The sequence below is a fragment of the Scyliorhinus canicula genome, chromosome 2, assembly GCF_902713615.1.
Source record: "Scyliorhinus canicula chromosome 2, sScyCan1.1, whole genome shotgun sequence".
NCBI classification, from domain to species: Eukaryota; Metazoa; Chordata; class Chondrichthyes; order Carcharhiniformes; family Scyliorhinidae; genus Scyliorhinus; species Scyliorhinus canicula.
The window spans coordinates 37,081,362-37,108,567 of NC_052147.1; the positions used below are offsets into that span (position 1 = coordinate 37,081,362).

Here is a 27,206-nt window from a genome sequence, read left to right on the forward strand (position 1 = left end):
GTAAATTAGCGTGACCAATCCACCTACCCTTCACATCTTTGGGTTGTGGGGGTGAGATCAATGCAGGCAGGGGGAGATTGTGCAAACTCCACATGGACAGTGACCTGGGGCCAGGATCGAACCAGGGTCCTCGGCGCCGTGAGGAAGCGATGCTAACCACTGTGCCACCCTTGGGAATGGAGGAAATTGTTCGTTAATTTCTACCTATCGTCTACGTGGCCTGCTTACTGCGGATTCAACAGTTCCCTTTCCTATTCCTCAGTTAGCAACGGCCATATGATGCCCTGAGTAACTGGAGACAGTGTGACCTCCACAATCAGCAGTGAGGCCCAGAGCAGTAAAAGAAAGTGGGCCTACTATTTAATTTAAAAAGAAGCCTCATTGTGATCTTTACTCAAGAGGGACAAAAGGACCATTTTCAAGGGTCAAGAAAAGGATCAGAACATTTGTTTCTCGCCATCCAAGAATGGAGGATAGTCAGGACCACCTTTAGGCAGATGCATCCAAAGTGCATTTACATGCATCAAGCTAATAAACTGACTAAGCCCATAAACCGAGCCTTGAGAGCACCATTTAGTTGCAATCCTCATGTAAGTGCTGGGATCATGATTTCTGCACTTTGGAAGCACATGATCAGATCCGCTGGAGCCAATTCTTAATGTTTCCAGCAACGGAGAGCAGAGCTTACAGAGTTGCCTCAGTGAATGCAGTTTGCTCAAACCTTTTCTGAAGCGTGTCTCTATCAAGTTTTCTGTACATACTTTGCCTGTAGCTCTCAAATTAATACCTCATCAACCTCCCCCCCTGGTGTGGCTCCCACAAATACTTCTGAAGTTATGCCTCAAAAGGTAAGTGGTAAACATTCCACAGCTCAAATGTTTTCTCACCTGGCAGACATGAAACATTTCAAGAAATCGAAAGTCTGGACTGTGGAACAGTTTTGTACACCATGATTTCTGAGCCATGCCCACACAATTTTCAGCGTCTCTTCTGAAGGTTGAATCAGACTGGATAACTGATCCAACGAGAGGTATTTACCTAGGGAATAGTGAGACAAATGATTAAATTAAGTAAATGTTTCTTAATATGTCAGCCAAAGGCACAGTGCTTTTTACTAAATAACTTTTAAGAATCAGTTACAAAGTTTAGGTTAGTCAATTATTCACATTTGAGACACTTCTAGAGGGAGTCTTGCTTTCTCAGGTAAGTGCAAAGCACTGAAATATTACAAATAAAAACAAGAAAAACTGGAAATCTGAAATACAAACAGAAAATTCTGGAAAAATATAGGGTTTGGTTAGGCACTCAAGTCCAACTTACTTCATCCATTCAAAGAAATCTTACCATCTCACCCACTACTCCCTCCACCAAGATCCCAACTAAGGCAACGTCCAATAGCTTCTGAAATCATTCTGGGCTTTTTTGCTGCACTGTGCTGGCAGTTTATTCCACATGTCACTATGTGATGAAACATTTCCTAAGGTCAGTCCTGAAATTAACTTTTACTAGCCCAAAAATGTGCTCACTAGTTCTTGCTCATAACTCAAAACTCTGTATTAAAGATCTGTCCTGGAGCTTGTTTCTGCACTATCTGTAGTGTTTGTACGCCTTTCTTGTTTCTTGGTCATTAGAACATGATACAGGGTTCAAGATATGGGGCGGGATTCTCCCCTACCTGGCGGGGCGGGGGGTCCCGGCGTAGTGGAGTGGCGCCAACCACTCTGGCGTCGGGCCTCCCCAAAGATGCGGAATTCTCCGCACCTTTGGGGGCTAGGCCCGCGCCGGAGTGGTTGGCGCCACGCCGACTGGTGCCAAAACCGGCGCCAACGGCCTTTGACACCGGCCAGCCGGCGCCGGCCAAAAGGCCTTCGCCGGTTCGCGCATGCCCCGGTGCATCAGCTATCGCTGACGTCACCACCGGCGCATGCGTGGTGGAGGGGTTCTCTTCCGCCTCCGCCATGGTGGAGGCCATGGCGGCGGCAGAAGAAAAAGAGTGCCCCCATGGCACTGGCCCGCCCGCCGATCGGTGGGACCCGATCGCGGGCCTGGCCACTGTGGGGGCACCCCCCCCGGGTCCGATCGCCCCACAACCCCCCCCCCCCCCCAGGGGCCCGCTCGCGCCACCGCCACCAGAGGTCGTTAAAACCACAGCGGCGGGAGAGGCCTCTTAACGGCGGGACTTCGCCACAGGGGGCTTGCCGATCAGCGCGGCGCGATTCCCGCCCCCGCCAATTCCGGAGTGGCGGAGAATTCCAGCCATGGCGGGGGCGGGGTTTTCGCTGGTCCCGGGCGATTCTCCGACCCTGCGGGGGGGGGGGTTGGAGAATTTTGCCCATGATCTGACAAGCGCACCGTAAGGTGTGATCAGACAAGTGATTTGACAAAGGGTCATCCAGACTCGAAACGTTAGCTTTCTTTCCTCTCCACAGATGCTGTCAGACCTACTGAGATGTCCAGTATTTTCTGTTTTTGTTTGGCACTGTAAAGTTCGTTCATTAACTCCTAATCTCTATCGCACCTTTTTCGCCGTGTGGTTCAATATCTTTTAGCATTGTTTATTGCTGCTCTGCATTGGTTGGACAAATTTAGCATGTGATCTACCGAGATCCCTTATCAATTCCACCATAATTCCTGGCTGTATTTAGGCCATCTACCTCTCCTTCCTTTCTGTAGCATGTGACAGCGGGGATAGGGTGGAAGTGAGGGCTTAAGTGGGCCGGTGCAGGCTCGATGGGCCGAATGGCCTCCTTCTACGCTGTATGTTCTATGACACTCGTCTACTTTAAGCTTCATTTCTATTTTTCTGCCCTTTTACAAATTTTGTCCAATTATTTTTGTTGTGCTCTGCCTGCTGACTCCATTGTCCTCCCTAGCTTGGTATCATCTTTAAATGTGATGGTTTTGCATTGAATTTCTGCATCCATGTAATTTATTTAAATGAGAACAATGGTACTGAAATCTGAGATAGTCCCACTTGATACTTACCATTCTCCGAAATAACTCATGTACAATGAGTACCCATAGTTTCCCCACAGCTCTTCACTGACTCCTGAATAGCCAGAGCTCTTCATTTAATTGACATGGAATTATGTGAAGAGTATTTTGAATATTTAGGTATGTCAAGTCATAGGGCTTCTCACAGTCCTCTTCGGTTGTCACTTCCTCAAAGAAGTTGCAGAGTTTAAGGCAGAATCTTCAGCTCAAAATTCATGCTGATTCCCTCATCCCTGACCCCACTGCGTCTCCCGATTAATTAGTAATAGACCCCATTAGTAATAGACCATCTGGGGCTGGTTTAGCACACTGGGCTAAATCGCTGGCTTTTAAAGCAGACCAAGGCAGGCCAGCAGCACGGTTCAATTCCCGTACCAGGCTCCCCGAACAGGCGCCGGAATGTGGGACTAGGGGCTTTTCACAGTAACTTCATTTGAAGCCTACTTGTGACAATAAGCGATTTTCATTTCATTTCATTCATTTAAACTCAAAGTTAAAATAACTAATAGAGCTAAACAAACTTGCCCCTGAACAACTATCAGGAGGAGATTCTTAAAAAAAGATTGTGGTGTGTTTGCCAGTGTGCTTGTAAACATTTAGAAACTTTCTTTTCAAAAAAGAATCGGTTAAGTCAACCAGTTTTCACAAACTCCAGCCAGGAAATTCCTTGGATTTCCCCTATTTTGCCATAAGTCTGCTGGAAGCTCTGTTTACAAGTGTAAAGCTCGTCGTACCTCCGCCATCTAAATATGCGAACTCAATAGTTCCTGGAAGTTTAGTTTAGGACTGAAATGATTCTGGACAAACTCTTCAAGTCGCAGAAAATCCTGATGAGCATTTCTAATTTATAAAACTCCACAAAAGAAACATAACTTTTTCTGCACATTACCGTATTGGAGAGAATGTGGGTCTGATACTTGTTCCAGTAGTTCTTGGAGTTTGTCGGTATTTTGCTGCTTCAGTGCAAAAGTGAGCAGTATTTGATCGGAGGCCGATACTCGACCTACTTGTATCCACCCAATAGGAACGCTGCAGGAAAACAGTAAACTCATGACAGAACGCACATTGAATCATTTAAGCACTAGCGCATGTGGGATCGTACCAGCTTCACTATTCACATCACACAAATTGTAAAAACAATCCATCTAAAGTAACAGAGTTAATGTTTCAGTTTGAGATGGCAGGTGAAAGCTCATTATGACCTGAAATGTTGGCCCGGATCTTCTGAGGGGTGGCAATCTTTGTTGGACATTCCACCAAATTGACACTGTTCCGCCTATCTTCCAGGATCTCCTGAGCCCAGCTTCCACATAAATGCACGGCGCAGCATCCTGCGGAGAGCTCTGTTGCAGTGGAGTAGAATCAGGTGTAGCCACTGTAGCCACCTAAAATGGACACTGAACTAAACAAAATGGAGAATCGCTAAGACTGCAGGGAAAAACAGTTTAGCCAAGGCAAGCAGCCTGCAAACACTCATTAGCATTTTGCAAGCAGCAAAACCAGTTTCTGGCCAGGTGGAAGATCTCAAACCGTAGGTGATAATGGCAGAACGTTTTACATACTAATGAGGCAGTCCAGATCTAGGCACACACAATGGCAACATTTGGGTTTGAATAAGATACTTGAGTGGATGTCCAGACAGAGCGGCACCAGAAGTATCCACTATAGAAACCGCCCCCACCATCAGGAGAGACCCTCACATTGGAGGAATTCAAAAGATATCGATTGGAAGCGATCCAATCGATACCTGAAGGTAAAGCCCGCCCAGGAAAAGGCAAGGACATTGGGGACCCCTATAAAAGTAGACCCCCACACATGGTCCTGTCTGTTGTTTCGTGCTCCGGCTTTGACCAAGAACTCCAACGTGTATCCTGACTCCAGCCGTTGAGCACCAGCTGCCGAACCGTAAGTGCCAATACGACGCTCGCTACGCGAACCAAGCCCGCTAGACCCCCAGTGACCAGCACGCTTTCTGAAGGTTGCAGACCAAGACCGGGACGAAGGCCTCGCTCCCTGACCTTGCCTGTTCCTGTTTAGTTAAGTATTCTGATTGCTTAGTTTAGTCATAGCTTAGTCCCTTAGTGTGTGCATGCGTATTTATTATAATTGTACAATAAATATTGATCGTTTGGAACTTACTAATCGGTGTATCGTTTTATTACTTTGAACCTGACCTTGGAATATTTGTGAGGTGTCTATACGGCATCTGGCGACTCCTGAGCTGAAAAATACATATACAGAGCCTAGTAGTGTTAAGCACACGGCCTTTAACAGAGGCAAGTTAATACACTCCAATAAACGCGTTTTGCACCCGTAGCAAAACGTGCAACATTTAGTGGCGACTCCGCCGGGACACGGTTATAAGTGGTACCCCCACTCCGTCGAGGACCCTGAAATTTGAATTAGAAATCTGGTAAAGAAAAGGAAAGAAATCACAAATATTCAAGGTGTTCAAAGGAATAAACGTAATTCGGAAGTGTGTTTAGTGCATGCGTACTAACAGGGTTGTAAGGAAAACCTTAAAGCATTTTTGTTGCGACAAACTTTCGGTAGTTTTGTGAACGGAACATAGCGTAAACTTTCGTGAGACATAACCTCAACACCCCCTGTTCTCAATTTAAAGTGAGTCAGAAAAATGGCCATGCAGGCAATGGAACGCCTCATGAACCCAGAACGGTTTGTGGTCGCAGCGACCAGCAGTAGCAGGGTAGGTCAGTGTCCCATGTGGGAGCTGGAACTCCGCAAGTATCTGCAAGGAAAGGGATGGCCTCTTTGGAAAGAGTTTTGTTTGAATGAGGAGACAGGTCCCGGAAGTATAGGACATACTTGGTGAGAGAACCTCTCTCAAATTCACAAGAAAAACATGAGTAAAGCACGTAAGCCGATGGCGATTGTGTCCTGTTTGGCACAATTGTGAGGCACAGAGGAGGTCGTTCAGACGCTCCGGGCAGAATTAGAAGAAAGAGATAGAATGAGTAAAGTGGATGTCAGGGACATCGAAAAGGAAAACATGGATCTTAGAGGGAAGTTGGCAGAGAAAGGTAGAGAGGTGGATGATGCCAAGAGGGCACATCAGTCTTGTCTAGCCCATCTCAGCAGTTCCCAGACCCAGTACGAAAAGGCCTATCAGGACGTGCAACGTGCCGTCCTGATAAGAGAAGAATCAGAGAAGCAGGTAGAGGCTTTGCAGAGGCAATGCTCTGACCTTAAAGCAGCTTTGAGAGCACTCCATGCTGCCACCACAGAACAAAGGCAAAGTACTGTGGATCACGCGAAATGCAGGAAGCAGATTGCAGAGCTGCAATCGCTGCTTTCGGTGCAAAATGGGTTTCAAAGCACCTTTGGAACGCAGTTAGATGAGGAGAATGCCCCAGACTGGAAAGAGTTAAGTGAGACAGCGCAGCGTTATGTTCAGGGAACATGTGCGCCAGCAGCGCAGCAGAAAAGGCAAGCACCCCAACCCCCCACAGTTACCATTCCAATGAATCCAGTCACCACCCAGAGAAAAGCGACCATAGAAGGCGCACCCGATATAACTTACACCACCCCCTTAACTGTAACCCAACTAAGGGACGCGTGTGAAAAGATCACTCAGTTTCTCCCCACCGCAGACCCCCACCAGTTTTTCGCAAAGGTAAAGCAACAGGCTACCATGTACGGCCTGGACGAGAGAGAGCAGGTTAAACTCACAGTTCTGAGTTTGGACCAATCGGTTGTAGCAGCCCTCCCCGACCCACAGAACGTTGGCGGAGGCACCCTAGAGGAAATGCACACCTCCATTTTAGATGCCATAGGGTATAATCGAGGTGACCCCGTAGAAGGACTTAATAAGTGCCGGCAGAAGAAATCCGAGCACCCCACAGCATTCGCCGGAAGGCTGTGGATCCATTTTAACGCAGTATTTGGCGATTTAAATAGAGCCCATTTGAACCGTGAAAATATGGTTAAATGGACGCGCACCATAATTTCTCATGCAACAGAAGCAGGACAGAGCGCTTGCAACAGCTATGACCCCTCAGAGGAGGCCCATAATGAGAAGTGGGTCCTGAAAAGATTGTCCCGCGCTTGGGAGCAATCAGTTCAGGGCAGAGGTAATGTGAAATCCCCAGAAGAGGCTCAGGCTGCAGCAGACATACAGGCAGTGAGAGAGCACCAAAAACCCGCGTGGGTGAATGAAGGAAAGAGCAGCCCTCCACAGAAGTCGCAGGAATGCTACAACTGTGGACATTTAGGACATTGGGCTAAGGAATGTAACGCACCCCAAAGATCACAGAGAGGCCAGCAGACAGGCACTCTGAGTAGGAATAAAACAAAACCGATCCATAGTATAGGGATCCAGTCAGGACAGACCAATGTGGACGGAACGGACTGACGGTGTTCGGGCTCCCCCACTTGGGTCTGTGACACACTATGGGATCCATCAGGAAGACCGGTAGTCACGGCAAAGTTAAGAGGGAAGCCCATAGAGTTACTTTGGGACACAGGAGGCTCCCGCACCACAATTAACTCCACCACCACGGCACAAGCAGACACGTGGCCGACCACCTCCACCATCACACTTAGCGGGTTCACAGGACACTCGCAGCAGGGACATATCACAGCACCCGTAGCAATCCAGCTAGGGAACATTTCCACCAAACACCCCGTTGTTTTAGTAAATCTTCCCTGGACAGCAGAACACATCCTAGGGATAGATTTTATGAATGCCCATAGCCTGTCGTTCGACCCAGTGAACCAATGTGTCTGGCGAATGGCAAGATCGGACAGAGCACCCGCTACTCTCACAGTAGGAGACTACGCTAACAGGATTAGTGCAGTAGGAGAATACTCATTTGACTTGACTACACTAAACACGGACAGACAAGTTAAGGCAGTACTCAATAAACACAGGACAGCATTTGCCAGTCACCGGCATGACTGCGGCAGAATGACTGGACAAATTCACGTTACCGGACCTGACCCCAGACCACAAAAACAATATAGATTTCCCCTAGAAGCAGAGGGAGAAATAGAGAAAGTGATAGGTAGCTTATTGGAGCAAGGTGTGCTTAGAACAGTAGCCTCGACCAATAATGCCCCTATTTGGCCAGTGAGAAAGCCCGACGGATCATGGCGTCTGACCATTGATTATCGGGAACTCAATAAAGTAACCCCAGCAGTAGCCCCCACGGTAGCAACAAGTCCCGAGACCATGCTCAAACAGGGACTCAACTCCAAATATTTCACGGTTTTGGACATTAGCAATGGCTTCTGGTCAATCCCATTGGCAAAGGCGTGCCAGTACAAATTTGCCTTCACTTTTAAAACACAACAGTATACGTGGACATGCCTTCCACAAGGATTCCACAATTCCCCCTCCATTTTCCACCGACAGCTGGCGAATGGCTTAGAAAAATTTTTCCGCCCCGAATGTCTGGTACAGTATGTGGACGACCTACTACTGCAGACAGACACAAAGGCAGAGCACATTACGCTTCTGGCCGAACTCCTGGAACTTTTAACCGAGATTGGATGTAAAGTTAACCCAAGAAAGGCCCAGATTTTGGAAAACAAAGTGATGTATTTGGGAACAGTCATCACGCACGGCAAACGTGAGATCGAATTCAAAAGAATTGATTCGATTGTCAAATTGCCCCTTCCCCAGAATGTTTCAGCCCTCCGGTCGTTCTTAGGACTGGTTGGTTATTGTCGGAACCACATCGACGGATTCGCGACAAAAGCCGCCCCACTCTCAGACCACCTTAAGAAAGGAGCCCCCTGGGAATGGCTTCCGCAGCATACAGAGGCTGTGGAAGAGTTAAAGAAAGCCCTTAGCGCAGCACCCGCGCTACAAGTCCCAGACCCACTTTCCCCCTATGCAATAGAGGTAGCGAGCACAGATCTGACCCTCTCGGCCGTGTTACTTCAGGAACGGCACGAGCAGCTAAGACCAGTGGCTTATGCCTCCCGACTGTTAGACCCAGTTGAACAAGGATTTTCAGCCTGCGAGAGGCACCTCCTTGCTGTCTTCTGGGCAGTGCAATATTTTACGTACATTACCGGACTCAACCCCACCACCATTTTGACCGAGCACACCCCCACACAGTTACTCCTAGACGGTCGACTGAAGGACGGTTCAGTTAGCCAGATTAGGGCAGCTAGGTGGACACTACTTTTACAAGGACGGGACATTACAGTAAAACGGACCCGCACACACACATTTTTAGCCGACAACCTCCAATACCCAGGACAGCCCCATGAATGTGAAATTGTAGCCCCCTTACATAACACAGGACCCTTTATAGCGAAGACACCCCCCAGGAAGATAGGGAACCCAAAACAAAGCCCCCAACCCACAGACACGTGTGGACCACTGAGGATATACGTAGACGGTTCATCCACAGTTTTAGAAGGTGAGCGTATCACAGGATGCGGCATCTATGTCGAGGACGCGCAGGGGCGCGCTCTCGAAGAGATAGCTTTAAAATTACCAGGACACTTAGGCGCGCAGGCAGCAGAGCTCGCGGCCATAGCTTATATAGTGGACCACCCCGATTCTTTCCCCAGCCCAGCGGACATATATTCGGACAGTCTATATGTCTGTAATAGTTTAACCGATTTTCTGCCCCTGTGGAGGACACGAGGTTTTGTCTCCGCAGATGGGAAACCCCTTCCATCAGCCCCTTTACTCCAACACATTTTAGAGAAAGCGAAGGACAGGACCTTCGGCATCATCAAAGTGAGAAGCCACCATAGGTCATCCCCCCCTGGGAATGTAAAAGCCGACGCACTGGCTAAGGCAGGTTCCAGGCGAGGTCACTTGTGGACACCCCCAGCTAGCGCACCAGCTAGCGCCCCTGTGAGCGCAGTCCAAGTCTCACAGACCAATATTAAGGATTTAGTAGAGGCACAGAAGCAAGATGAGGATCTCAGGGAGATTTTCAAAGGCAACTTTGTGCCACAGTATGACAAATTCAGACACGCACTGACCACACATGAGGGTGTGATCATAAAGGATCAGCTTTATGTGGTCCCGCAGCAGGACAGGAATGAAATGATTGCTTTGTTCCATGATGGACACGGGCATCAAGGGATCGACGCAACCACGAGGCACCTCAGGCAGCTCTGTTGGTGGCCTAACCTAAGGACAGATGTAAGTCACTACATCGAGAATTGCCTTATTTGCGCCCAGAATAACCCGGAGAGGTATTCTAAAAAGGCACAACTTCGGCATACTCGACCAGTTAATGGCCCCTGGACAAACCTCCAGATCGACTTTATAGGACCGTTGCCCCCTTGTAGGAATGGCTATAAATACGTTCTGGTGGTCATCGATACCTTTACCAAATGGGTAGAGGCATTCCCCTCTAGAACGAATACAGCTAAGACAGCTGCAAAGATCCTGACCCACCACATCTTCACGAGATGGGGTTTACCCCGTAGCATTGATTCGGACCAGGGATCTCACTTCACAGGACGGGTCATGAAGAACGTCCTGACAATATTTGGCATAAAACAAAATTTTCATATTGCGTATCACCCACAGTCCAGCGGGATTGTAGAGCGCATGAATCGGACCCTAAAATCTACGCTCCGAAAAATGGTTCAAGAGAACAACTCCACATGGGATTCAGTGCTCCCATTTGCACTCATGTTCATCAGAAATACAGTTTCAACTTCCACAGGATACACACCACACACACTCATGACCGGACGCCCTATGAAAGGTACAGAATTCCTTTTAGGACTGGACATGACTAGCCCCGAAGTGACGGCCCTCACACACGAAAAGGCAGTTAAAGACCTGGTTGAGACTGTGAGGTCTGCACAGATTGCAGCCGCAGTTCAGCTAGGGAAACGCCGTAAACAACGCACAGCTTGTTTTAACAAGACCGTTCACCCCACAGAATTCCAGGTTGGGCAACAGGTAATGCTATCTGTATACAACCCCAGCAGTTTTTTGGCACCAAAATATTCCGGACCATACTCAATTTCGGATAAAATTAGCCCCTCAGTTTATAGGATAAAATATCCTAATGGTAAGACCGCGTGGTTCCATATCAACCAGTTAAAGGCATATGGAACACAGGCCAACCATGCACACCATGTCCTGCTAGACACAGCAGAACACCTCACCCCACCCACTAGAGACACGTTTCCACCATCCCCCTCACAGACCAGTTCTTCATCGGACTCGCCCACGACTCCGCCCACTGACCATGACAGACCACGCCCCGAAACGCCCACAAGCTGCCGCGGCAGAGACAGCGAGACAGACACTGACTCTGAGGACAGCCACAGCACACCACACTACAGCCCACATTGCAGCGACAATGACCCCGACTACAGTGACCCCATGGAAGTCACTTACATTAAAAACCCAGACCCACCACCCGACCCCGACAATACCCATTCACTTTTGGACCCAACACTCTGGCACAGGGACAATTTGTACCGACTTGTCCGCAATGACGAAAGTGACCCCCGGTCACACAATTCAAAGATATCATGCCTGATCCACACAAGGGTGTGGGATCCGGGAGAGCAGGACGACACGGTGTCTGAATCCCGATACGGCAACCCCTTTGTGACCCTGTTCACAGAGACAGAGGAAAAGTGAGGTGTCCAGATGATGTAGAATAGGAACCGCTTGAGGGAAGCGATGTCCTTTCTGATGGAACCTGCACGCATGTTTGTTTGTCAGTTTATGTTTGTTTGTTAATATGTTAAGAGATTGATTGCAGATCTTTTCAGCTGAAAAGATTGTGACCACCTCACACACCCGTTAGCTTGTCCGCAAATACCTTTGAGAACTTCGGTTCGCAAACCAACCGTTTGATTGGAGATCTTTTCAGTTGTAAGGATTGCGACCACCTCGCACGCACTTTAGTTTGTCTGCCGAAACCTCTGAGAACTTCAGTTGTATCCTCTGGTGAACCGACACGGTTCACGACTTGTTCCCTGTTTTCAGATGAAGGAGCATTTTGGCTCCCTTGTTTTTAGGTGCCCCTCTATTCGGCGAATAGAGGCTGCAAATCCATGGTAAACACATTCTTGCCCGTTTACTCCAGGTTACTCAGGCAGTGGACAAACGGCACTGAGGACCCGCCCTGTCTGAGAACCCACTTTGGTCAGCCAAGCTCGGGTATGGCACAGCACGCCCTACCCGGGGATCCCATTCAAATCGTACCCGTAGCGGCCCATACGCAACCCATTCGACCTTTTGTTTCCAATTTGTTTTCATTTTTCGTTAGGCAGCCCTTAGTTTGTCTGGCATAGTAAAGGCATCCCACATGCTATTTACATCCAGGAACATTCGGATGGTAAATGAGCAAAGCCTGCGAGACGGCTCGCAGGAGGAGAGTTGTTAGGTGTATTGTGTTCATTACATTCGCTTTTGAAAAAAAAAAATGAGGGGAGTCACAGGGTGTGACTTGGCCAGTCATTTTTAATGGGTCAATTGGAATTGAAAGACAGATACACTAACAAGTACGGATATTAAGCTGTATTGACAGATACTGTGCTTGATCCCACAGCTTTCGAAGGACGAAACAGAGATCACCGCAAGGATCGGCCATACAGGAGGAAGAAAAGAAGGAGAACGAAGAGAAGATGATGGAAGCCCACTTATTGCTTTTAAATGTTATATTTGTATGTGTGGAAGCAAGACACGTTTCCCCCACAACCCCCACTGTAAATGTTTCACTTACAGCAACTCCCCAGTGCTCAGCTCTGATCAGTGAGGTTCAGACCTGGTGCACAAAATTTATGACATGGTACTCCATGTCATACGTGATTGAATCACTGCTAGTGATTGCGATCCTCGCCATACTTGTACAGACCCTCAGGTTGAGGAAGTGGAAGAGGAGAGCCTCCCGTTCCTGCCCCTCAACCGTCTATGGAGTTCAATCTCCTATCTTCGGTTTCATCAATCCCCTTTGCCCCATGATGAATAAAGCACTGTGAATAAAATAAAATATATACCCATGTATTATATTGTCCTGAACTCGACTGCCGAGTCAGGAAATGTTATGTGATGTGGTATGAATGGATGAGGTTTAGTCTGTAATGAAATGTTTAAGTTAAGATAAGGATAATTGTGGTAGGTAGAGGTTCCCGTTTGTGGTAATGCATGTCCCCTTTGACATAGCGCCAAGTAGAGATGTCAGTTAAAAAATTTTTCTTCCCATAGTTTAAGGACAGAGTAGACGCTCAGGAGCTTGCCGAGGTCAGGGAACACAAAGAAGGCAACCCAGATGCACTCGAGGCAACGTACATAGGTGATCCTTCACAATATTTTGATTGTGAGGATCACAAGGAGGGAATGTAGCCACTGTAGCCACCTAAAATGGACACTGAACTAAACAAAATGGAGAATCGCTAAGACTGCAGGGAAAAACAGTTTAGCCAAGGCAAGCAGCCTGCAAACACTCATTAGCATTTTGCAAGCAGCAAAACCAGTTTCTGGCCAGGTGGAAGATCTCAAACCGTAGGTGATAATGGCAGAACGTTTTACATACTAATGAGGCAGTCCAGATCTAGGCACACACAATGGCAACATTTGGGTTTGAATAAGATACTTGAGTGGATGTCCAGACAGAGCGGCACCAGAAGTATCCACTATAGAAACCGCCCCCACCATCAGGAGAGACCCTCACATTGGAGGAATTCAAAAGATATCGATTGGAAGCGATCCAATCGATACCTGAAGGTAAAGCCCGCCCAGGAAAAGGCAAGGACATTGGGGACCCCTATAAAAGTAGACCCCCACACATGGTCCTGTCTGTTGTTTCGTGCTCCGGCTTTGACCAAGAACTCCAACGTGTATCCTGACTCCAGCCGTTGAGCACCAGCCGCCGAACTGTAAGTGCCAATACGACGCTCGCTACGCGAACCAAGCCTGCTAGACCCCCAGTGACCAGCACGCTTTCTGAAGGTTGCAGACCAAGACCGGGACGAAGGCCTCGCTCCCTGACCTTGCCTGTTCCTGTTTAGTTAAGTATTCTGATTGCTTAGTTTAGTCATAGCTTAGTCCCTTAGTGTGTGCATGCGTATTTATTATAATTGTATAATAAATATTGATCGTTTGGAACTTACTAATCGGTGTATCGTTTTATTACTTTGAACCTGACCTTGGAATATTTGTGAGGTGTCTATACGGCATCTGGCGACTCCTGAGCTGAAAAATACATATACAGAGCCTAGTAGTGTTAAGCACACGGCCTTTAACAGAGGCAAGTTAATACACTCCAATAAACGCGTTTTGCACCCGTAGCAAAACGTGCAACACAGGGAAGACTGGACACCCCCTTTTATGGCACTAGCTCCCGTATGGTCAGCTTAAAAGGTCCAGTGTGATTCGCAAATGGAGGGGTGGGTGGTGGTAGTGGGGAGAAGGGATTGGAAGAGGTGAGGTGGCTGGGTCAATGAGGTGTCTGGGTGGTGCGATGAGTTGACGAGTGGCCAGGGGCTGATAATAATAATCGCTTATTGTCACAAGTCGACTTCAATGAAGTTACTGTGAAAAGCCTCTCGTCGCCACATTCCAGCGCCTGTTCGGGGAGGTTGGAACCCGAATTGAACCTGCGCTGCTGGCCTTGTTTTGCATTACAAGTCAGCTGTCTTAGCCCACTGTGCTAAACCAGCCCCGTTGAAGTGAATTGGTTTGGGGTGGGTGGGGGGGGATAGTCTGAGGGTCAGTGGCAGAGATTTGTTGGGTGGGAGAGTGTTCTGTTTAAGTTACCCAATGTTTAGACTAGGTTTTAATCTGCCCAACATTTCCTGGTAACTATCCAGGTAAGTGCTACAAATCCATCTGAATTAAGCATTGATTTTTTTTGGCAAACGATTTTATTGAGGTATTTTAGACAGATAGAAAAAGTGACATTGTACAGTACAAAAAAAAAGAAGCCAAGACACATAGTGCAAACCACAGCTCTGTTCACGCACGGACCTGCCTCAATATCCCCCTACTCTACTCTACCGTTGCCGCCCCCCCTGCCCTGCTGACGCTTACTCCTCTGCAAAGAAGTCAATAAATGGCTGCCACCTTCGGGCAAACCCTAGTAGCGAACCTCTCAAGGCGAACTTTACGTTCTCTGGGCCAAGAAAGCTAGCCATGTCCGATAGCCATACCTCAGCCCTCGGGGGCTTTGAGTCGCTCCACGCTAACAGTATTCATCGCCGGGCTACCAGGGAAGCAAAGGCCAGAACGTCAGCCTCTCTCTCTTCCTGGACTCCCGGGTCCTCCGAAACAGCATTGATTTCTTAAGGCAAAATCAGTTTTAACTAATTTGCTGGAGTGTTTTGAAGAGGTAACATAGATGGTTGATGAGGACAATGCCATTGATGGACTTACATAATACATTTGATACAGCAGTGTAGAAAAGACTTGTGAAAGTCATAGCTCATGGAATAAAAGGGACAGTAGTAGTACTGCTATGAAATTGGCGGAGTGGGGCAGCACAGTGGTGCAGTGTTTAGCACTGCTGCCCACAGCGCTGAGGTCCCAGATTCGATCCCGGTCTCGAGTCACTGTCTGGGTGGAGTTTGCACATTCTCCCGTGTCTGCGTGGATCTCACCCCCACAATGCAAATATGTGCAAGTTACGTAGATTGGCCATGCTAAATTGCCCCTTAATTGGAAAAAATAATTGGGTACTTTAAATTTATATATAAGAAAAGAAATTGGCTGAGTAACAGGAAATGGAGAAGAGTAGTTAGGAGATGTTTTCCGGGGTTGAGGAAGCTTTGTGGCAGAGTTCCTCAGGGGTCAGTATAGGGACACTTGGCTTTTAGACATATATTAATGACCTATTAATGACATTAATTGTGACCTTACAGGGCACAATTTCACAATAATTGGATGTTACCAAATTTGGAAGGATTGTGAACTATCAGGAAGATGGTGCAGAATTTCAAAAGGCAGAGACAAGTTGGTGGAATAAGTGGACAGGAGGCAGATGAAATTCAAGGTAGAGAAATGTGAAGTAATTAATTTTGGGAGGAAGAACTATAGGAGATAATATAAAATAAAGGATGCAACTCTAAAGAGGATGTAAGAGTAGAGGGGCCTGGTGGCAGCAAGAGTCCTTCCCGTGTATTTCCTTTGTTCCCATTTATTTTATTTTATTTCTATTATTCTGGCCCATGGACCCATAATTGGGATACACCTTTAAGCAGGAGATTCAAAGTTGAAGCAGTCTGCTTGCCAGGACACTGTGTTCCCAGGTTTTGCATTCGGAAAGGAGAAACCAGACTCCTAGGGATCTCAGGAACCAGCTTTGGAAGGAGTTGTTCGATTGGTTAACTGACAACCAGTGGGTCGGCCAGGGACAGTGTTCTGCCTGACAATAGTCAGCGATTGGTTCCTGTGTTTGCTTTCTGAGAGAACTGGGCAGAGGTGTTTAGACTGTGGAAGTGAAAGGAATGCTCTCTCTCTCCTGCTGCTGAGGAGAGAGAACTGTTCTATCATTCTGAAAGCAGTCAGTACCTGGCACATTCTTTGCTGCAAACTTGAAATGACGGAGTCTGCAGAGAAAGTAGACAACCATGCCAGAGAAAACCAACTCAAGCCTAGAAGGAAGTAGTATCAAAACTAAAGCCTGAACTTCAGAAAGACATTTGGTGCGATCGAACAGCCTTGACGCACCCGACTCGGTGATGTGACTAGGCCATTATTGACCATCTTGGAATGCTTCGCAAGGTCTTGCGAGACATCATGATCACCCGGGTCAAGTGGGGCTGGAATTGACCGCACACTAGCCCAGGGTGTCAGAACAATAAAGAATACAGCATTCGAGGCTTATTAATAGGGGCACAGAATACAAGAACAGGGAGGTTCTGTTGAATTTGATGCTATTTCAGCCTCAGCTAGAGTACTGCATCCAGTTCTGTGCGTTGCATTTTAGGAAGGTCGTGAAAGCATTAGAGAGGCTGCAGAGAGTGGTTTCAGGGATGATGAACTTCATTTACATCAATAGATGTGGGAAGTTAGACCGTTTTCCTTAGAGAAGAGAAGCAGAGATTTGATAGAGGTGTTCAAAATCACAAGGTGTCTCGACAGAGTAGATAGGGAGTAACTGTTCCAACTTGTGTAAGAATCAAGAACGAGGAGGCACAGATTTATAGTAATTGGAAAAAGAAGCAAAAGCGATACAAGAAAAATCAAACATGTTCATGCACTCAGTGGTTAAGGTCTGGAATATACTGTGTTGGGACAGGGTCAATTGATGCATTCAAAAAGCTATTAGACTTTTATCCAAAATGGAAAAATATGAAGTCCTGCAGGGAGATTGGCAACAAATGAATTGTTCATATGGAAGAGACAATACCTACACGATGGGCCAAATGGCCTCCTCTGTCCTGCATTTAATGTAATAAGTCCCCGGCGCTACCTCAGAGTTGGGAGACAATTCCCACCAAGATCAGCGTGTCAGGACTTTCACAGAATCGAGCCAAGCATCAATTGAACACAGTCTGGAGAACTGAAGCTTTAAGCCCTTATGTCAATCTCTCCACAGATCCTGTCTAACCTGCTGAGGCATTTCTGTTTTTATTCAGATTTCCAGCATTTGCAAATGAAAGATGCAGTGCTCAAAGTTAACGGCACTAAATGGGCAGCTCAGTTCTTTTTACTTGTGATGGGTTCTCCAGACTGCAATTTATAAATAAAATAAGGAGAATCTTCTTTGGCGATCATTTGCAAACGTGTATAGCAGTTCACGTGTGTTACTGGTCATGGGTTTTGTGGGTTCTCACATGGCTGATAAGCCCGATCCTAGAATGACATCTCCCATTGAAATCGAGTTTAACTTTGATTGTCTGACCATGAGTAGATGACCCTGCTGGATGCAGTTTTCCAGCCAGGGTAGGGATGGAACAAACTATTTTTACGGCACTTTTTCTAGTACTTTCCACCCCCCCCCCCCCCCCCCAATCGGGGGTGAAGAGAGTGGACTCTGAAGAGGGCTGTTCAGTTGTGAAGAAAGCTGCTGAAATGTTCTCCTGCAGGGCTTGGCTGTGTGTGCGTGTGCTAGTTTCCTAGAGGTAGATGCCTGGTGTGCACGGTAGCACAGTGGTTAGCACTGTTGCTTCACAGCCCAGGACCCAGGTTTGATTACCGGCTTGGATCACTGTGCGAAATCTGCACATTCTCCCCGTGTCTGCAGTGTTAATGTAAGCCTACTTGTGACACTAATAAAGATTGTTATTTTAATGTGGGTACGCTGTTGCAAATCAGCAGGCACTCAGTCCTTGACAGACGGTAGGTCCAGTTCCAGTGGCAAGGGGACCTCGATGACTGAGGATCTCTCCCTGTTCCTGCAGCCTTCGTCCGCCATCGCAGCCGTTGCTACCATACGGGTATCTTCTGCCTGATTTGCCATTGAAGACTTAAGTTTTGTCTGGCTCCTCCCCTTTGAACTCATCATCCTGGGTGACCCTGCCAGGAATGTAAGACTCCAGCCAACATTGTTTTCGGGATCAAGGAACGTTCAAGCCTTTCCACCACACCAAGGTGGCAATCAGAGGAAAGGTTACCAGTTTGCAGAAGTTATATTAAACAGAAGGATGTTCACATGACACCAGGACATTTCAGAGATCCTCATGCATTTAGCAACTGATAGCGAAAATGTAATTTATAATGCATCGTTATAGCAACAGGTAAATTATTCAGCAACTTGCATGAGCAGAGGTTTGGGCGATAGTTAATGGGAAGACCTGAACTACAAATGCAAATGACAAAACTTACACAGGAAAATTAAAGGTTGAAGGATATCAATAGAACATGCACACTAAAGGATTAGTGGAGCTAGGTTTTGGGAGCATTGCCCACGCCATACTGATTCCGGCCTACAGTAGGAAATCAGCTCGAGTTTTTGACTTACTGAAGTGCGGAAAGTGATTAAACTGCTCTCATGCATCAGTCAGAATTACAGACACTGGTCAAAGTCAATGGAAAATCAGAGGGATTTACAGTACAGGAGGAATAATTCGATTGGGTTGGCACAAAGCCCTGCTTCAATAAGCAGTAACGAGATAAAATCTACTGCACTCACCTCACATTTTGATCTGGTTCAAGGAAAACACCACGGCTGGAGGAGATCAGTACACGAGAAATGCAAATGGCCAGCAAGAAACATCCCCTGTTCCAAACAAACGGAGATTTAACGAGAGGAAGTGGCTTGCAGTTTACAAATGCTTTCATCGCAAACAATTATCTTCGAGATCATTTTTTTTCAGTCATCCCCGTGTCCAGGTTTTACACAACCAACTGCAGAGCGACACTCACCTAGCTAACATTGTAAAGAGCGGTCAGCGAGGACACGAATCCGTCCCAGGCGCTACTGCACAAGCGATGTCCTCTGCACTTAGTTCAGTGGTTCTGCTGTGTAACTACTTCCGGGAAACACTGCTGCAATACTTGCAATATGAGTGGGACACAGAGCCGGCGAATGGAGAAATGTCGCGCAGCTGTTCAATTCAGCCCAAATGCTAAACATATATATTCCCAAGCAAATATTTTCAAAATGCAACTGTTTTGGGTTAACTATGAAAGCTGGATAAAATATGTACCCCTTTAAAATAAGCAGAAGGCGCATTGTTTCAGTTTGCCAGCTCTGGGCCTAGGTAAAGCTTTTTCTCTTCTCATCTTCCTCGTAAGAAGTCTTACAACACCAGGTTAAAGTCCAACAGGTTTGTTTCAAACACGAGCTTTCGGAGCGCAGCTCCTTCCTCAGGTGAATGGAGAGGTCCTCCAGATACCCGAGGAAGGAGCAGTGCTCCGAAAGCTCGTGTTTGAAACAAACCTGTTGGACTTTAACCTGGTGTTGTAAGACTTCTTACTGTGCTCACCCCAGTCCAACGCCGGCATCTCCACATCACATCTTCCTCATAGCCTTGATACGGAGATGCCAGCGTTGGACTGGGGTGGGCACAGTAAGAAGTCTTGCACCAGGTTAAAGTCCAACAGGTTTGTTTGGAGTCACTAGCTTTCAGAGCCTCATGAAGACTCATCAGGACCTCATGAAGGAGCTGTGCTCCTTGACATGGTCATGCACCCCATCCTCCTCCAACGTTGAGTAAGATTGTATTTACCCGCTGATTTGCAGGACCGGTGTCAGGCAATTCCAGGTTGGATTAGGGTAGACCTGGACTCCCATACAGTCCAGATGTGCACCAAATTAAATCTGGAATTTGCTTTGGGTACTGAACCCTTCAGTGCATTTGACATTGACGACCCCCCATCCCAAGTAAAGTCTCCTTAAATTCCTCCATGGCCCACAATCCTCTTACCTTGCAAGTTGATTCATTACCCGCTTGGTCAATAGCAGCCTGCACATGGTGGCCTACTCAGTTCAACACAAATTCTTGCAAATTTAAATTCCCTCTAAGTACCTACACTTCCCTCAAAAAACAATTTAGACTTCTCTTTTCAACAACTTGCTTTTGCACCCCAACTAATTTTGTCCTCTTGTTCAATGAGAAATCAGTTTTGATGAAAGGTGATCTCAAAGAAAAGTACAGCACAGGTACAGTCCCTCCAAGCCTGTGCCGATTGTGATTCCCTAACCCGGTTGTATCCCTCTATTTCTTCCCTATTCATGTACCCATCCAGATGCCTCTTAAATGTTGCTAATGTGCCTGCTTCCACATCTTCTGGCAATGCATTCCAGGCACCCGTCACTCGGTGTGAAAAACTTACTCCGCACATCTCCCTTAAACTTTCCCCATCTCGCATTGAACCTGTGCCCCCTTGTAATTGACACTTCCACTCTTGGAAAAAGCCTCCGACTATCCATCCTGTCTGTGCCTCTCATAAATTCGTAGACCTTGATCAGGTCTCCGTCTTTCCAGTGAAAACAATCCTAGTTCATTCGGTAGACTGGTTACTTGATGGCGGTATTGGAGAGATATGGGATGGGGCTGAGGTTTGTGGTGTGGGTGCGGCTGTTGTGTAAGGAGCTGATGGAGTGTTTGCACTAACAGCATGAACTTGGGTACTTTGCACTGCACCGGTGTACGAGACAGCTGATGTTTGCATTGGCTATAGAGCATTTGCACTAAGGAGCTTGGTGCTGTGGAAGGGGATAGTGAGAGGGGTGGTGGTGATGTTGGTGGAACATAGTGTCCTTAGACGCTGTTGTATATCTCGGAACCGAACATGTCGGTGGAAAGTATAATGGAGCTGCCCCAGCGCTTCTGGACGTTCTCGGGGTACAAATTGAATTTAGGTAAGAGCGAGTATAAAAGGTAACTACAGTATCTAAACAACCAGCTTAATTGCATATGGAATAGGCAAGCTATCATATTACTGTAGACATCATACAACACATATTTAGATAGACCACAATTTATTCTGCATTTATTTACAGAAAAAAACATAGCAAAAATATACAAAAAATCTTTTTAAAAAGTATTCAAATAAACTGAAATCTATCCACTAGGGTTATTAGATCCTTTACAGAAAGTTGGCTTTTTAAAACAGGCTTAAAACAAGTGTAATGGTTCCTTGTGACTATTCAGAAGAATATTTTCAGAATGAGATGATATGTTATAGTCTTGGTGACTTGCCAAAACTAAAAACCAGATGTTATGAAAAAAACTTCCATGCAAAGTAATTTCCTTCTGCAATCTTTAAGCAATTAAAATGGCAGGTCTTCATATTTTGGTTGGTGTTGGGATAAGGAGCTGCAACAGTTGATGCTTCTTCTGCAAACTTCCCTCAGACCTGTCTTCTTGATATGCGGATGTTAGAAAATACATACGTCAATTAACATATAGGGAATAACTTGGGGGTTGGTTAGAAAGCTGGTTTGTGATGCAGAACAAGGCCAACAGCCGGGTTCAATTTCCGTGCTGGCTGAGGTTATTCATGAAGTGCCCGCCTTCTCAATCATGTCCCTCGCCTGAAGTGTGGCGATCCTCAGGTTAAATCACCACCAATCAGCTCTCCCCCTCAAAGGGGAAAGCAGCCTATGGTCATCTGGGACTATGGTGTCTTTACTAACTTGGTATATGCAGTTGAGGGTTTCTTGCCCACAATTTGTACTCAGGAAAAAGCTACACTTTAAAATCTTAATTCTATACTAAAAATAAAACAAAACTACAAAATAAGTCTGTTTTAAAAGAAATCAGATGCTTAACCATGCACTCTCCAGATCTGACTATTTGATCATGGGCTCCTTCCTACACACTGAAGAAATAATAAATATGTCCCTTTACTACCCGAGGGGGAAAAATCAAGTAGCACCTTTATTTCTACAATCCTCACTCCTATTTAACTGATATAGTTTCAGATCCCTTCTTGATGTCTTTCAGCTTCCTTTTGAAGGTGTCAATTAATCCTAAACCATCTTCACCTCGCTTTACCCAGAGAGTAGTGGGGGCAGGGAATGCACTGCCTGTGGAAGTAGTAGAGTCGGAAACATTAGGGACCTTCAAGCGGCTATTGGATAGGTACATGGATTACGGTAGAATGATTGGGTGTAGATTAATTTGTTCTTAATCTAGGACAAAGGTTCGGCACAACATAGTGGGCCGAAGGGCCTGTTATGTGCTGAATTTTTCTATGTTCTATTATTTAAAGCATCCGTATTTTATGGGAATGGGTTCCATTACTTGCAGGCAAGGGACTCTGTACAGAGGCAGGTTTTGACCTTTCCGCACCTGCTGCCCAGGGGATACAGGACACAGTGTCAAAAACAGGATTGGGGGAGGGGAAGGTCTCGGAAATTTATAAAGAGCACATAAGAGTGTGAGGGAGCCCCGTAGGGGAGGTGAAGCGAAAGCGGAGGGAAGAATTGGGCAGAGAAGTAGAGGTGGGGTTATGGTAGGATGCCCTGAGTAGAGTCAACTTGTCCTTGTTGTGTGCCAGGCTTAGCCTGATACATTTCAAGATGGTCCACAGGGCACATTTGACTGTGCCCAGAATGAGTAGGTTCTTTGAAGGGGTGGAGGATAGGTGTGGATGGTGTGCGGGTGGGCCCTCAAATCATGTGCATGTTTTGGGCATATCCAAGGCTCAGGGGATTTTGGCAGGGATTTGCCGATGTGGTGTCAAAGGTACCAAAGGTATGGGTGGTTCAGAGTCCAGATTTTTGGAGTGTCGGAAGACCCGGGAGTCCAGGGGGCGATAGAGGCTGAAGTTTTGACCTTTGCCTGCCTGGTAGCCCGGAGACAGATCTTATTGGCACCGGGGAACTCGGAATCCCTGAAATCGAGGGTATGGGTCAGTGACATGGCCAGGTTTCTCAGGCTTGAGAAGATTAAGTTCGCCATAAAGGGGATCGATGCTAGGGTTCGCCCAGAGGTGGGAGCCATTCATCGACTTCCATGGGGAAAATGAAACTGTCAGCAGGAGGGGGGTGGGGAAGAAAGGGAGGCACGAGGGGTTAGTTGAGGTGGTGTAGAAGCCAGGTATTTCAAATACACTTAATATAGGTAAAAAGCTGCTTAAAGCATAAACATTAATTCCTAGTTTTAAAATGAAAGAAACATACAATTTCCAAACTCAGTCATGAGTTTGCAAAACACAAAAGTCTGATAAGAACATTACATTTTTTTCCAAGGACAAGGGTTGAATCCATGGCAACGAGGAATAAAGATGAACAAATTGCATGATTCTCACGCCATTTTAGATTAGAGTAAATCACATCCCACGATTATAATAGCTGAAACATTTTAGACTGTTGCCTTGTTTTTAATAAATGGACAGTTAAAACATCGAATCAAATATAATATATATATATATTTGATTCCAACATTAAAAGACAGTTTGAATTATATTTTCGGAATTATGCCTCGCATAGTATGATGAGATAACACAAGGTCTCCATTGTTGCAGACAAGCAACAATTGGAAGTAATGTTACATCGTCAAGATGGACGGCTTGTTATCAAATCAAATGTGTTTGAGTCTAACCCAAACCAATTAGGATTATATTGGGGTGTGATCGGATCGCTTAAGACAGATATGAAATAGTATATCCATGGATGATTTGGCCACCATTTTAGAAAGGAAAGGAAAAGAAAGGAAAGGAAAGGAAAAGAAAGGAAAGGAAAAGAAAGGAAAGGAAAGGAAAAGAAAGGAAAGGAGAGGCAGAAAGGAAAGGAAAGGAGAGAGGCAGAAAGGAAGAAGAAAGAAGGAGAGAAAGATAGAAAGGAACAGCAGAGAGGTGGAGAGAGAGAGAGAGAGAAAGACAGAGAGCCAGAGCGAGAGACAGAAAGAGCCATAAAGTAAAGAAAGCGAATTAGAAAAGAGTTCTGTATTCATATTTCATTTTCATACTTTGATTTCAGACTTTGACTTTTAAAGTTGTGTTCAGGCTACTGTCTCAGAAGATAATTCCTGTGATTCTTTGAAGAAAAGCAAATTGTCTACAAACTACCTTTTAAATGATTTTCAAGTTGTAACCAATGAACTCCAAATAAAACTATTCTTATTTGCACCTGACAAGTTTTTAAACTTGATTTTCTACTGAGTTTCAGCAATGCTCAAGAACCGGTAACCCTGAATTGAATTGAATAAAAATTTCCAAATCTCAAGATCCTTCAGGTGGGAAATAGTTAGTAGGAAAAGGGGATTGGGAATTATGTTTGTAAGCCACGTTGGCTGGGTGATTGTTATTTACTTTGTTGCTTTTCTTCTTGAAAGTGTTAAAATTATATACGTGTCTTAAAATATTTTTTAAAAAAGCACACGTACTTTGTATATGCTTGTTCATTGTCCAGATTATATAACTTGCCTACTTTTGGTTTAGTATATGCATGGACTAGGCTTCATTGGTCAAATTAATTCAGAGAGATTAATAGAGACATCAATTAATTTACAACGGCAGATAAAATTTACTAGCTACTGCTGAATATACATTACTTTAGAACCTATTAAAAAAATGGCAATAGTCCAATCTATACATTTTAAAGTGAAATGCAGCATAACCTAATCATAACACATCTTTAAGACTCATTTTAATGTGAATTCAATGATTGGAATCACATTGGAGGGTAAATCAGCATGGCCAGATAATCTATATGCAGCTACATAGAAACATACAATGAAAATAGAAGCAAAAAGAGGCCATTCGACCCTTCGAGTGCTCTCCGCCATTCCTTATGATCATGGCTGATCAGCGTTCAATACCCTGATCCCGCCTTCCCTCCATATCCCTTGATCCCTTTAGCCTCAAGAGTTATATCTACTTCCTTCTTGGAATCACACATTTTGGCCTCAACTTTTTGTGGTAGTGAATTCTACATTCACCACTCTCTGGGTGAAGAAAGTTCTCCTCACCTCAGTCCTAAAAGGTTTATCCTTTATCCGCAAACAATGACCCCCAGTTCACCATCAGAAACATTCTTTCTAACTCTACTCTGTGTAATCCTGTTAGAATTTTTAGAAGTTTCTGAGATCCCCTCTCACTCTTCTAAATGCCAATGAACGTAACCTGAACTGAGTTAGTGACTCCTTTTAAAAAGATTGAGTACCTAATTCTTTTTTTCCAATTGAGAGAATTTAATGTGGCCAATCCACCTACTGCATATTTTTGGATTGTGGGGGTGAGACGCAGACACAGGGAGAATGTGTAAACTCCACACTGACAGTGATCCGGGCCGGGTTTGTACCTGGATCCTCGCGCCATGAGGCACCAGTGGTAACCACTACGCCATTGTGCTGCCCTCGATTTAGTCAGTCCTCATATGACAGTCCCATCCCAGGAATCAGCCTGGTAAACCTTCACTGCTCTCGCTCCATAGCGAGAACATCCTTCCACAGATAAGGACACCAAACTGCACACAATACACCAGGTGTGGCCTCACCAATGCCCTATACAACTGGAGTAGAACATCCTTATTCCTATAAATCCTCTAGCTATGAAGACCAACATATCATTTGCCTTCTCTACTGCCCGTGTACCTGCACGCTTACTTTCGGCGACTGAGGACACCAAGGTCTCGCTGAGTATCCAACTCTCTCTAATTACACCCATTCAAATAATAATCTGCATTCCTATTTTTTCTACTAAAGTGGATAACCTCATATTTATCCATGTTATACTGAATCTGCCATGCATATGCCCACTCACTCAGCCTGTTCGAATCCTGCTGAAGCATCTCTGCATCCTCATCACAGTTCACCCTCCCCCCAACTTTGCATCATCGGCAAATTTGGAAATACTACATTTAGTTCCTTCTAAGAATATTATAGCATTCTTTATTTACAAGCTTCTTTCCCACATCTGTGCCGTACTGCACTCCTGGCAAAGATGGGCTCAATCATCCTTTCATCCCACAGGGAAACTGATCAGGGCAAGGTACTTAAGAGGAACTATCCCCTTTTCAACAGCAATCACTTAGCATTTCTCTGGTGCCCCCATGACAATAACGTGAAATAATCTGGGTGAGTGGAGGTTCAGTGTTTATTGCATCTCCTACTACTGTGGCACAGTATGTTTAGGGCTTAAATACGCCACCATTTTAATACCTCACTGTGCACACAGGATTAATGCTGTTCTCATGCTATGCCAAGTGCAGAGTGTTTAAAAAAATGGGATCAACCAATGAATTATTTCAATAATCTCACCAAATGCTTCAATTTAATTTGCAGAAGTTAATGAGGATCAAATGTCCATCAGCAACCACTGGTTTCAGTTAACTTCCTTCTTGAAGTGCTTAGTTTATCAGAACATATACAAAGGGACATTAGATAAAATATTAAGCAAATTAAATTTTAAAATTATGACTTACATCTTTCTCACATGAAGAATGAATGTCGAAAAAAAAAAAACTTTAAAAGGTTAGTGCACTCTCAACTGAACTAGTTCATAGAATCATAGAATCCCTACAGTGCAGAAGGAGGCTAATCAGCCCATCGAGTCTGCACTGAACCTCTGAAAGAGCACCCTACCTAGGCCCACTCCCCCACTCTATTCCCGTAACCCCACCTAACCTTTTGGATGAGACAATTTAAAATTTAGCATGGCCAACCCACTTAACCTGCCCATTTTTGGACTGTGCGAGGAAATCAGAGCACCAGGAGGAAACACACAGACACGGGGAGAATGTGCAAGCTCCACACAGTTACCTAAGGCAGTGCTAACCACTGTGCCACATTAGTTTACTCTGGCACATGTTGCTTTCCTGGGATATGGGATCAAGCTGCAGTTAGAAGAAACGCAAACTATTTCTACAGCATGTTTCTCTGCTCTTAATTTAAAAAAACAGCATTATGGCCAG

General features: G+C 45.7%; 1 protein-coding gene across 1 annotated transcript in view; it reads right to left on the minus strand.

Annotated features, from left to right (window-relative positions):
- Window positions 1-19,383, minus strand: part of tpp1 (tripeptidyl peptidase I) — a 45,060-nt gene extending 25,677 nt beyond the window's left edge. Inside the window, exons 1-4 of the mRNA XM_038776323.1 lie at window positions 19,265-19,383; window positions 19,032-19,118; window positions 3,884-4,023; window positions 888-1,038 (exon numbers count right to left, since the gene is read on the minus strand). Coding sequence (XP_038632251.1) covers window positions 888-1,038; window positions 3,884-4,023; window positions 19,032-19,118; window positions 19,265-19,275 — 389 coding nt within the window. The 5' untranslated portion in view covers window positions 19,276-19,383. The remainder of the gene's footprint in view (window positions 1-887; window positions 1,039-3,883; window positions 4,024-19,031; window positions 19,119-19,264) is intronic.
- Window positions 19,384-27,206: the final 7,823 nt, after the last annotated feature.